Here is an 11,691-nt window from a genome sequence, read left to right as displayed (position 1 = left end):
GTTTTGCCTATGTTCCTCTGAGTTCCTCTTCTCTAAATGTTTATTTTGATTTGTCTTTCATAATAGGGGCTTTCCTCAAGTATCTGGTGATTGTTGGCTGGTTATATAAGAGGAAACACTAAGGAGCTAAGTAGAAAATATGAGCCTGGGTGGGTCTCACTACAGGCAATTGAGCAAGACTGGCCGTTTCATTGTGGGCTCCAAATATTAATATCTATAGGTCTTTTCTCCTATTTCAGACATTTACCCCAGAAAGGGTCCTACTGGCTCCTGCCTGGGAGGTAAATTTGGCAGTCAGAAATCAAGGAGCTCAGTAGGGACAGGATGAGAACTAGGGGACTGGCTTACTGCTCAGAATGCAGACTTTTACTTAATCTCCCTATCTTCTTTATGGCATTGTCCCTTGCCGTTAGCTGTGCCTTGAGTCCCAAGTCCAGAGTCTCTCTGGTTCTTCTCCAAAGAGTAATCTTCCCATCCTTCTTCTGGGCTTGGGAAGGGGCTGCAGCCTGGTTTCCTGGCCTGGAGAAGAAGGTCTGGGGTTTAACTGCTCCACAGATGGACTTCCATCCTGTGTTCCCGTGCATAGCACTGCCATGCAGTCCTGCCCTCAGAATTACCTGGTCTTTTCCAGGTTCTAGGGCAGAATCAGCTTGCTTTTTATTGGTTTCCCATTTTGCAGGCACTTGGGTGTCAGCGTTCTCCATTATCCTAAGTTAGTTACCATTCATCCACTTTGTATTACAAAATATTGTTAGCATTTCTCATCTATTATCATTTCTTCTGCTTTTCATTTGCCCTTGTGGGTTTAACATACCTTTTAAAACTTCTTTTGTTGATATTTTAATGAGATTTGTGAAGGGAACAGAGATAAACTTGTGTGCCTAACCCACTACTGTTATGAGAGGTCCTGTAGCACATTTTAAGTTGAATAGAATGTCTTAAATTGTGGAAAATCTTTGTTTTTTAAGGATGGTTTTAGTTTTGGAGAATAGTCAAAAGTCTGAGAGACCCTTGGTCAAATTCCCTTTCCTAGGCCTGAAGCCCCTAACACTTATCATAAATAATTGTTTTTCTCTATTTTGGTAAACAAGCTGAATAAATTATGACTATTGTCCATTGTAATACAACAGAATAATCTTGGATCTGTAAGCAACCTTTCTAAAAAGATAGAATGCACATATGTATATATATTTCTTTGTTTGTTTTTTTGAGACAGTGTCTTGCTCTGTTGGCTGGGCTAGAGTGCCATGGTGTCAGCCTAGCTCACAGCAACTTCAACTTCCTGGGCTCAAGCAATCCTCCTGCCTCTGCCTCCCACGTAGCTGGAACTATAGGTGCGGGCCTCAATGCCCAGCTAATTTTTTCTATTTTTAATAGAGACAGGGTCTTGCTCACGCTGATCTTGAACTCCTGAGCTCAAGCAATCCTCCCTCCTCAGACTCTCACAGTGCTAGGATTACAGGCATGAGCCACCACTCCTGGCCAGAATGCATATATTGTATCAAGTAGAACTTGCAGTATGTCCAAAATTTCTAGGGGGAAAAAATCTCCACCCAAAAATCATGCTTACTTTCCATTTTATTTTTAAATAGATTGCTCATTAAACATATCTCAAATGGAAACACAGGATTATAATTGGACATTATAACTGCCCATCACTTCTGCCTCAAGGGAGATAATTAACGGGATCAAAAACACCTCTTCCCTTTGTAGTAGTCATATGATATCATGCTACCAGTTTGGCTCAGGGTGGCAAGCTAATATCTGCTTATTCTACCCCAAGAAAGTATAAGTTCACAATTGTTCAAACATTTGAAAAGAAAAATTAACCTCATCAGCAGAAGGCTGAAACCAATGTATATAATAACTGGATGTCGTTTAGCATTGAATTGGGAATAGTATAAAGGGGACCAAAGACTAACTCTTTTAACTGGTTTCTATCTCTTTGGGTTCTGAAAATCTGTCTCAATATTATTAAAGGATACCCCTAGGCCTAGCCTGAAAAATGGAATTATCCTTGATTTTTGGATAGGGTCCCCAAATAGTCATTTAGAGTCAAAGCTGGTAATCTTTAGAGGCCAAGCAGAAAAGGACTACCATTGATGAAAAATAAGGGTCACTACAAAGTGATGACATTTTGTGTGGCTCCGAATCTGTCTTCATAGGCAGATCCAGAGGCACAGTTCTTTTTGAGTCCTCGTGCATTGTTTTTTAAAATGTGCACAGCCTCCTGAAATGATTATTTTAGTTGGGCATATGTGTTTGGGTAGGTTTGATTTTAAAAGTCCTACTGCTCTATAATGACCTCATGTTCTAACATGGAAATGGGGGGTGAGGGCAAAGTGTTGTGGAAAGGAGTTAGAAAAGTTGTTCACATGAGTCTTATTTATAGTAGTAAAACATTGATTTATAACAAAAATTTACACAGTAACAAAAAATGTCTAGCATAGAAAACTGGCTGAGCAACATGGTGTCATGCTATGTACCCATTAAGATGACAGACATGTGTCATGTCCCTTTCATGGAAAAGTGCATATAGAATAATTTTAAGTGAAAAAGATGAATACAAAGAGTGAATGCACACAAAAGGATTTCATGAAAATTGATGTTAGTCCACGCCACAGCCCATTTCAAGCTGACAAAAATAGTCATTGTGTTTTTTTTTTTCTCCTTAGTTGCTCAAATTCATAATGAAATAGAAGAAAGTTCATGTCTTGCAAGCAGTGCTACTTCTCACTTCTTCCTGAGCCAGGTCTTTAAACAATGCCATTTCATTATTTTCCTGTAGGATAAATCTTAGGAAATCAGCATATCTCTCTTTTTCAAACATAAGAAAACCCTTCTGAAGCCAGTGGATCAATAAACAGTTCCTGCTTTCCACACAGCTCAAAGGGTGTAGCCCCCAAACCACAAGGGGAAGAAGGAAGTTAGAAGATGTGAAATACTGGGGCCGGCTACCCCGGTCAGGCTGGCTGGCTGGCTGCACAGTCAACATGAAGGCTCTCCTCCTTCTGGGGCTCGTCGTCCTGTCCGTCACGGTCCAGGGCAAGATCTATGAAAGGTGTGAGTTGGCCAGAACCATGAAAAGACAGGGAATGGATGGCTACAGGGGAATCAGCCTGGCAAACTGTAAGTCTGCGCACTCCTTTGTACTTCCAGAGAGTTAGCCAGGTGTCAAACAGACGATATGAGAGAAGAAATAGTAAGAAGGGGCTCTCTCTGAGTGAAAAGACGTTTTTATTTCTTTGTGGGTTTGTACACAAATGGTTGAAGACATCAGTTTGGTCCTTTATAATCAGAGATACCAGATGAAGGAATGAGGGCACGGCAGGGGAAAATTCTATGCCATTCTAAGTGAAACAGGACCTGCTGTACTGTTCCAGTGCCACTAAGTCTGCCCGTTGCCTCAGACCCCAGGGCGCACACAGGCTGACTGACAGATGCCTTTGAGGACCTGGCAGAGCTCCATCAGAGTCCTTGGGACTTCACTCCAGTCATTTCTCATTTAAAACCTGAGCCCTGAAAGCCTAAAGCAATGCAGTATTTTTCTTTTTTTTTTTAATTCCCCTGCCACGACATGGGATTTTTAACAGTAAAGTTTTTAAAAATTATGTTGAATTCCTCATACAAGGGCAGTAGGAACCAATGTCCCCTCAGTCACTGTTTATATAAGGATCCCTGAAACTCAGCATGAAATGGTTTATTATTTTTATTCACTCGAGTGGTTTAACAATTTTTCATTTTCCTCAACACAATTCGAGATGGGCCATTAGGAAAAGTTACTTTGTAGTTTGGTCCATATTCGTTGATGTAATCACTGTACTTTTCAGCTTGACTTTAAACATTTCCCTTGAATAACTATTTTTGAATGAATGAGTGAATGGATGAAATCACAGGACGGTCTTTTCTATTCTATAACTCTTGTTTTCAAGATTCTAACTTGTTATCCAAATTGTAAGAAAATTTCTTTTTCACAGAAAATCCTCATTTTTTTCTGATAAAAAGCATTTTTCTATCAGCTTACTTATCTATTATGAATTTACAAAATCCACTCAATAGTTCTGTTGGTTTTTCTATTCTAGGCTGAATGTTGCCTGAGGGAAGGGTAAAAGCAATGGAAGAAATGGCTATTTTAATATGTTTTAAAGGACCTTATATTGTTTGGTTAGTATTAGAAAATGATTTGCATTACAAAAGGATTGTCTTATGGGGCCTTTAACACTAAAGTGATAAAAAATTTAAAAGTTAAATACATCTTTATACTTATAAAGTAAGTCAGTAAAATAGAAATAGCTAAATAGAGCTGATTTTGGTATACAGCATTACATCATTTAGTGTTACTGTTTATTACTAAAAATACGTTCTTTTCAGGGATGTGTTTGGCCAGATGGGAGAGTAATTATAACACACGAGCTACAAACTACAATCCTGGAGACCAAAGCACTGATTATGGGATATTTCAGATCAACAGCCGATACTGGTGTAATGATGGCAAAACCCCAAGAGCGGTTAATGCCTGTGGCATACCCTGCAGTGGTAAGACGAGATGATATCCAAGTGATGGCACAGGACCTGTCTGGTTATACCTACAGGGATAGGGATCCAATGTACATGAAAAAGCCTGAAAGGGTTCATCAGGGACCTAGAAAAACTCCATCTCAACTTCTAGAAAGCCGTTATAATTCCCTAAGTAAGAAACTAAAGAGCTGGTATCACAAAAGATTAGTGTTTTTTAATATATAAAAGTTTCTGGAATGACCTATTAACTTATTATAAATGTCCTTACTGATGCATTGTTTAGAACGATGCCATTCCTCCTATTCACTTTGGGAAGGTTTAGGGATAATTTGGTTGTGTGGTCCTTTTTCAATTGTTTCCCTTTTTATTATGAAAGGTTCTAAATATATAGAAAATTAGAGACATTGGTATAGTAAATAGCTGTATGTCCATCACACACTTTTAATATTTGTTAACATTTTGCCGGAGTTGCTTCTTCTAGATGTATTTTTTTGCTTAGAGATTTTTAAATGAATTGGAAACATTATGACATTTCATTTCTAAACTTTTTAGTTTGGATCTCCAAAAAATATAGTTCCTAAATAATCATTGTCACAACTAAAAAATTAACTTATGGATTTGTTTATTTGGGGGAAAACAAATATTTTATTGAACTCCTATAAAAATGGAAATAATATGTGAAATCCTTATAGCAAAAAATATTGCATGGATATTGTAAACTTGATATTGTTAAATTTCTAAATATTAAAATTCCCAATAGAGAAGATTAATCGTAGAATATTCTTTTAAAAAGTCAGTTAATTTTTAAAATGTTTTATAATATAATAATCTGTGGTCATTAAAGAAAAATCAGAAAATACAAATAAGAAAAAATAGTACCCATAATCTTACTCCCCAGAGATTCATGACCATTGGTAAATTTTGGTATATATTCCTCCAGAATGTATATCAATCATGTATATGAAAGGTAAGTTATATCATGCACATATGAACCCACATAAAAACATGTAAGCAATGTGTATTTTTACAAAAATTAAATTGTATTATCTGTACTGCTTTACAATTTTCTTATCACCCAAAATTATTTCCATTTCAGCAAATACAAATCTGTTATCATTTTCAAAGAATAAATAGAATTCTAATACATGAATATTCTATAATTTACTGATCCAACTCTTACTATTAAGCACGTAGGCTGTTTCCATTTTTACCTTTTATAAATTGCTATGAACAGCTTTTTAAATTTTTTTTGAGACAAGCTCTCTCCGTGTCTCCCGGGCTGGAGTGCGGATCGGAGCTCGCTGTAACCTTGAAATCCTGGGCTCAAGGGGGCCTCTGGTCTCATCCTCCTAAAGAGCTAGGATTACAGGCATGAGCCACCATGTCCAGCTGCTATGAACAGCTTTGTGCATACATCTTTGTGACACAGGAAAGTAATTCCCAATGCCGGGAATCACCTGAAGTCTAAGTGGGTCTTTGGCTTCGAGTGAGAAAGAATTCAGGAATGAGCCGACAGTGAAAGCAAAAGCAAGTTTTATTCAGCAAAGATAGAAGACCTACTCCACGGAACAGAGGTAGTTCTTCCTGCTGGGGAGAACAGGCCTGTGGTTTTTTGGATTTCTTTATTTAAGCAATGCCTTAATCATGAACTACTGTGCAGGGGAGGAATATTCATATTAATTTATAGAACCGGGTGATACTTTCTTAGAACTAGGAACCTCCCCTTTCTTTACTTCATAAGGTCCCTCCTGGGACTGTCATGGTGTCAGGGGAGTTTCTTTTAGCATGCTAATGTATTAGAATTAAAGCATAATGAGCTACAAGCTTAAGAAATGACCCATTTCTTTGCTACTTTGATTCCAACTGGTTTTACCTTGTCCCCACATGCTGTTTTTGATCTGGGAGATTAGAGGCTTTTTGACTGTGTGTTAAACAGTGCCTGCTGATTCCCTATCTCATATTGACATCTTTGGGTGCATTTCTTACTTCTTTAGGACAAATTTACAAAAGTAGAACTCCTGAGTAAAAAAATTACTAGGCATCTTTTTTTTTTTTTTTCAGTGTCTAGTACAAAGAGGACTCTCGTCATATTAGTTAATAATTCCAGAGTTTCAAATGACTTGGGCAAATGAGAAACAGAATGTTTTATTTCATGTGGAATGGGACAGAATGAAAAGAAGTTTCCCCCAACAATCACAGAGATACAGGGACTCTTGGACAATAATTTCTTAGTGGGCTTGGTGGCTCATGCCTGTAATCCTAGCACTCTGGGAGGCCGAGGAGGGAGGATCACTCGAGGTCAGGAGTTTGAGGCCAGCCTCAGCAAGAGCAAGGCCCCATCTCTAGGAAAAATAGAAAGAAATTAGCCGGACAACTAAAAATAGAAAAAATTAGCCAGGCGTGGTGGTACATGCCTGTACTCCCAGCTATTCGGGAGGCTAAGGCAGGAGGATCGCTTGAGCCCAGGAGTCTGAAGTCACTGTGACATAGGCTGACACCATGGCACTCTAGCCCAGGCAACAGATGGACTCTGTCCCCCCCACAAAAAAAAAAGGAAAGAAAAGAATTTGTTAGTATTCTTTCCTCAGCTTAACAGAATACAGCTGGCTAAACCTAAACCTAAAATGAAATTTCTATGAAAGCTGTTTTCATTCCTTACCATCTCTCTTTCAGCTTTGCTGCAAGATGACATCACTCAAGCCATAACTTGTGCAAAGAGAGTTGTCAGGGATCCACAAGGCATTAGAGCATGGTATGTTTTAAATGTTAAATGGGAAAATAAATAGCAATATGTGGGTCTATCTGTAGGCTGTATTTTCTCTCTTGACAAAATATTTTGTTTCCCCAAAGGGTTTGAAGTAGGTATATTACAATGAAGATTTGTTTTAACCTTTTCACTGTTTGTTTTACCTTTCTCTACAGGGTGGCATGGAGAAATCGTTGTCAAAACCAAGATGTCACTCAGTATGTTCGGGGTTGTGGAGTGTAACTGCGGAATTTTCTTTCTTCAGCTCATTTTGTCTCTTTTTCATATTAAAAGAATAGTAGTTAAGTGAAAGGCACACTGTCATTTTCCTCTTCCAACAAATAACATTCTTTACGGAAGCAGGAGCAAAATATGGTATTCCTTCTAAAAGGCTTAATGTTCACTAATGTGGTAATTATTCAATATTAAGCCTCCAATATTTTTCAGTTTACAAATAGAATTAATGCTGGTGAAAATTTTGTCTAAAACCTTGGTTATCAAATACATCTTCAGTACATTCATTTCTTATCAAAGAAATAACCCAGACTGAATCTTGAATAGTGCAAGTACTCCCCAATATCAGATGAAAATATAACAAAAGACTATCTTACATTGCTCTTAGGCAAAATCCCAGCTGTGTGGGCATCTGATGGCTTCACCTGTTCAGTCATCTCTAAAAACAGTAAAAATAGCCCTCTTTGTTGGGCAGTATAAAATTTTTAAAGGAGCAGAATGCCAAATGGCTAAACGTGGAGACAACCTGAATTGAGAATTTTGTTTTCATAAGGTGTATTTCTTACTAAGTTGCTATTCCTTAATTGTATTAACTTGAGGATTCACGCATTATGACTAAATCTGAGGCAGTTGAGCTTACAAGTATTGAAATAATTACTGTTAATGATTAACCACAGTTATGAAATTATGCATGTTATAAAAAATACAAACATTACCATTAAAGGCTTTGCAATGCATTCTTTGTCTTTTTTTGTTTAGACCCATCTAGTGTCTCTGTAGAAAAAAATATATGTATTTGAAAAAAAAGATTTGGCTCTCTTAATATCTCCTATATCCTCCTCCAGCTGAATATTGTTGGAGAAAAATCCATAAGCATGCTGACAGGCATCAAATGGGCCCTCAGGTGTGCCTGGCCATCTTAGTCACTTCTCTGCAACCCTCTGTGTTGGTGTCCCTGATCTCCAAAATGACTATGACTATGTTTTACTTTTCCTCTTCTCTCTTCAAAGCCCAAACATCCACATCCAACCCTCTCCTCTGCCCCCGCAATCCTCCACCCTCCGCTGCTCTCAGCAGATAACCTGGCCTCATACTACACTGAGAGAACAGAAGCAACTCACACACAGTTTTCCCCCTCCACGTCACCAAAACAGCACTCACACCTTCCCATGGACCCGTCCATCCTTCCTTCCCCTGTATTACCAGGATGAAGGGTCTCTGCTCCTGTCTACGGCAGTGTCAACACATGCAGTCCCTATCCCCTTCCACTCACTACCCCAACTTAGGCTGAGTGTTTCCTGCATCTTGAGTTTCTACCTCTTCACTGGGTCACCTCCATCATGCTACACTCTGCCCTAGTAACGTCCCATCTTACAAAGAATACTCCACTGACCCTACATAACCCTCCAACTACAACTTCATTCTCTGCTACCTTTACGGCAAGACTTCTAGGAAAAGATGTCTGTACTCACCAACCTCATGTCCTCACCTCCCATTCTCTTTTCTAGGAAAAGATGTCTGTACTCACCAACCTCATGTCCTCACCTCCCATTCTCTTTTCTAGGAAAAGATGTCTGTACTCACCAACCTCATGTCCTCACCTCCCATTCTCTTTTCGACTCTCTCTAATCTGGCTTCTATCCTCATTCGACTACAATCACTCCCCCAGGATTTCTCCCATGATTCCTGAGTGCCAACTGCAGTAATCACCTCTGTTCATCTCAGCTGCATTTGACAAAGTGAACCACTTCCTACTTCTAGCAACCTTTCTTCCCTGGGCTTCTCCTCATTTACATCCTACCTCACTGACTGCTCCTTCTCAGTCCTTCTTGCTGAAGGACTTTCTCTGCTATTTCGTTTCTCTTTTATTTGAGACAGTCTCACTCTGCCTCCTGGGCTTCAGTGCCGTGGCATCAGCCTAGCTCACAGCAACCTCAAACTCCTGGGCTCAAGCGATTCTCCTGCCTCAGACTCTTGAGTAGCTGGGATTATAAGCGCATACCACCATGCCTGGCTATTCTTTTCTATTTTTAGTAGAAATAAGATCTTGCTCTTGCTCAGGCTGGTCTCCAACTCCTGAGCTCAAGTGATCCTCCCTCCTTGGCCTTCCAGAGTGCTAGGATTACAGGCTTGAGCCACCACGCCCAGCCTTTAATTTCTAAATGCGGGAGTGTCTCAGGGTTCAAGCCTATAACCATTTGATATACTACATTATTTTACTTATTTCCCTCTTCTCACCAAAATATAACTTCCAAAGAGACGGAGTTTTTTCCCACTTTTTAAAAACGTTGAAATAATTTCAATCTGCAAAAAATTTCAAGTACAGTAAAAAGGCCTTTTATTTTTTTCTGAACTCTTCGAGAGTAAGATGCCAACACGGTACCCGAATATTTCAGTGTGTAATTCCTACAAAAATGTTTTCCTGCCTAACCTCAAAACAATTATCCAAATTAGGAAATTATTAATAACACTGATACATTACTACCACCTAATTATCATCAGCTGCCACTCCATTTCATCAATTGTCCCAATAAGCCTTTTGCGACAAATAGATCTAATTCACAATCATGTGTGGTATTTGCTTTTCATGTTTTTTTAGTTTCCTCAATCTGGATCATTTCCTCAGTTGTTTCTTTCTTGACTTTTATGACCTCGACTCTTTTGAAGACCACAGACCAGTTATGTTTTAGAATATCCCTAAGGTTTTTCTGGTGTTCTCTTGGTTTGATTAAGTATGTTTGGCAGGAACACCACAGAAGTGATGCTCTTCTCATTGCACCCCTTTAGGTGGCATGTAGTTTTGATTTCTCCCATAACTGATGATGTTTACTTGGATCACTTGATTAAGGTGATGTCCACAAACTGTCTCCACCATCAAGTATTTGGGGGCAGGTACTTTGAGACTATTGCTCATCAAATTTTCAATTTATGTATTTAGTATGTCAGTACGGACTCATGGCTTCTGTTTTATATTTTAAATAATAATGAGTTATAATTCATTACTATCATTTGTTTTGATGTTCATATTGTCCCTGATATGGCCACTGAGCCCCTTTAAGTTGGGTTTTGTGTCATTTTGACATGTCCCCATCATTCTTGGAGTACTTTCTTGTTTTCTGGCACAAGATACTCTAAGGCTCACTTTGTTTTTCCTTGCTTCCAGAAATGGAATAGCCATTTCTCCAAAGGACCTTGATCCTTCAAAGTGTGTAAGAGTCTTTTAAAAGCAAGATCTAGGCACTAGGGTGTCAGTGTTCCCAGGCCAGAACAGAGCTAGAAGATACACATATTTACACTATATTTATCTCTACATCTACTTATATTGAAAATCATGAGTTTACAATACCTCCAATTCCAATCCACACCATCAGGTTCATTGTAGTTTTCCCCTTTTCCATGTTTTAATTCCCTTCTCTGACAGTGAGAAACTTGGCATCTCTTATACCTAGTACCCTTAAAATATAACTTTAGTACATTTATGTATTTGATGGCTTTGCCTATAAGCAATCAATCTCTCATCACTGCCACACCATGTATTTGATGCCCTCCACTCAGGCTCTGAGACCCCAGCACGGGGTGGGGGGGTTGCTCCCTCTCCCTACTGCTGGATGCCTTTCTTATTATGTTACACCTCTGACACACCCGGCTGAGCCACTGTCCTGTTAGAAAGGAGGGCAGAATTTTCGACGGGATCATTTCTGTATTCCAAACACCCAGAACAGTGGCTGGAACATGGTACATGCTCAAAAAATATCAGTTGATTGAACAAATCTTTTGGTGATTATTTAGTACATTCTCTCCATGCTGAACATTCTAAGATTTTTCTTATTCTTCAAAGCCGCATGATTCCAGCACAGCAGCTTCTGGGATTCCAAGCCATGTCTTGTCCATGTAAATGTAATACAAAGACCAGCCATGGGAGGGCAGCAAAGGGCCGCTACACAGGTGCAGCCTTACGCTTCAAGATCCTTGGAGCATTCTAATGTGAATAAACTCCGAAAGAACATGAGTTTATTCATAGCAGGATACCCTGAGGCGTACAAAGAATGGGTCAAGGTAGGGGAGAGAGACTTGCAGAGTGATAGTTGAGAAGCAGAGATGGAACACGTCCAAGAAGTGCCAGGAGAGCCCAATGACACAGGCTGACTGAAGAAACTGCCAGAGATTAGCAAAAGTCAATTGCAGAGGAAAAG

At 39.1% G+C, this 11,691-nt stretch overlaps 1 protein-coding gene across 1 annotated transcript; it reads left to right on the top strand.

Annotated features, from left to right (window-relative positions):
* The first annotated feature begins 2,931 nt into the window (after window positions 1-2,931).
* Window positions 2,932-8,235, top strand: LYZ (lysozyme). Its single transcript, XM_045553391.1, has 4 exons — window positions 2,932-3,129; window positions 4,372-4,536; window positions 7,192-7,270; window positions 7,441-8,235. The coding sequence occupies exons 1-4, from the start codon at window positions 2,994-2,996 to the stop codon at window positions 7,505-7,507; spliced, it is 447 nt and encodes a 148-aa protein (XP_045409347.1). The 5' UTR covers window positions 2,932-2,993; the 3' UTR covers window positions 7,508-8,235.
* The last annotated feature ends 3,456 nt before the right edge of the window (window positions 8,236-11,691 follow it).

This window comes from Lemur catta, chromosome 6 (assembly GCF_020740605.2).
Source record: "Lemur catta isolate mLemCat1 chromosome 6, mLemCat1.pri, whole genome shotgun sequence".
NCBI classification, from domain to species: Eukaryota; Metazoa; Chordata; class Mammalia; order Primates; family Lemuridae; genus Lemur; species Lemur catta.
The sequence above is the reverse complement of the archived record's forward strand: the minus strand, read 5'-3'. Positions and strand labels throughout refer to the sequence as shown.

Coding starts and splice junctions, on each gene's coding strand:
- LYZ (XM_045553391.1), top strand. CDS start 2,994: ATGAAGGCTCTCCTCCTTCTGGGGCTCGTCGTCCTGTCCGTCACGGTC. Junction 4,537..7,191: donor CTGTGGCATACCCTGCAGTG/GTAAGACGAGAT, acceptor TCTCTCTTTCAG/CTTTGCTGCAAGATGACATC. Junction 7,271..7,440: donor CCACAAGGCATTAGAGCATG/GTATGTTTTAAA, acceptor CTTTCTCTACAG/GGTGGCATGGAGAAATCGTT.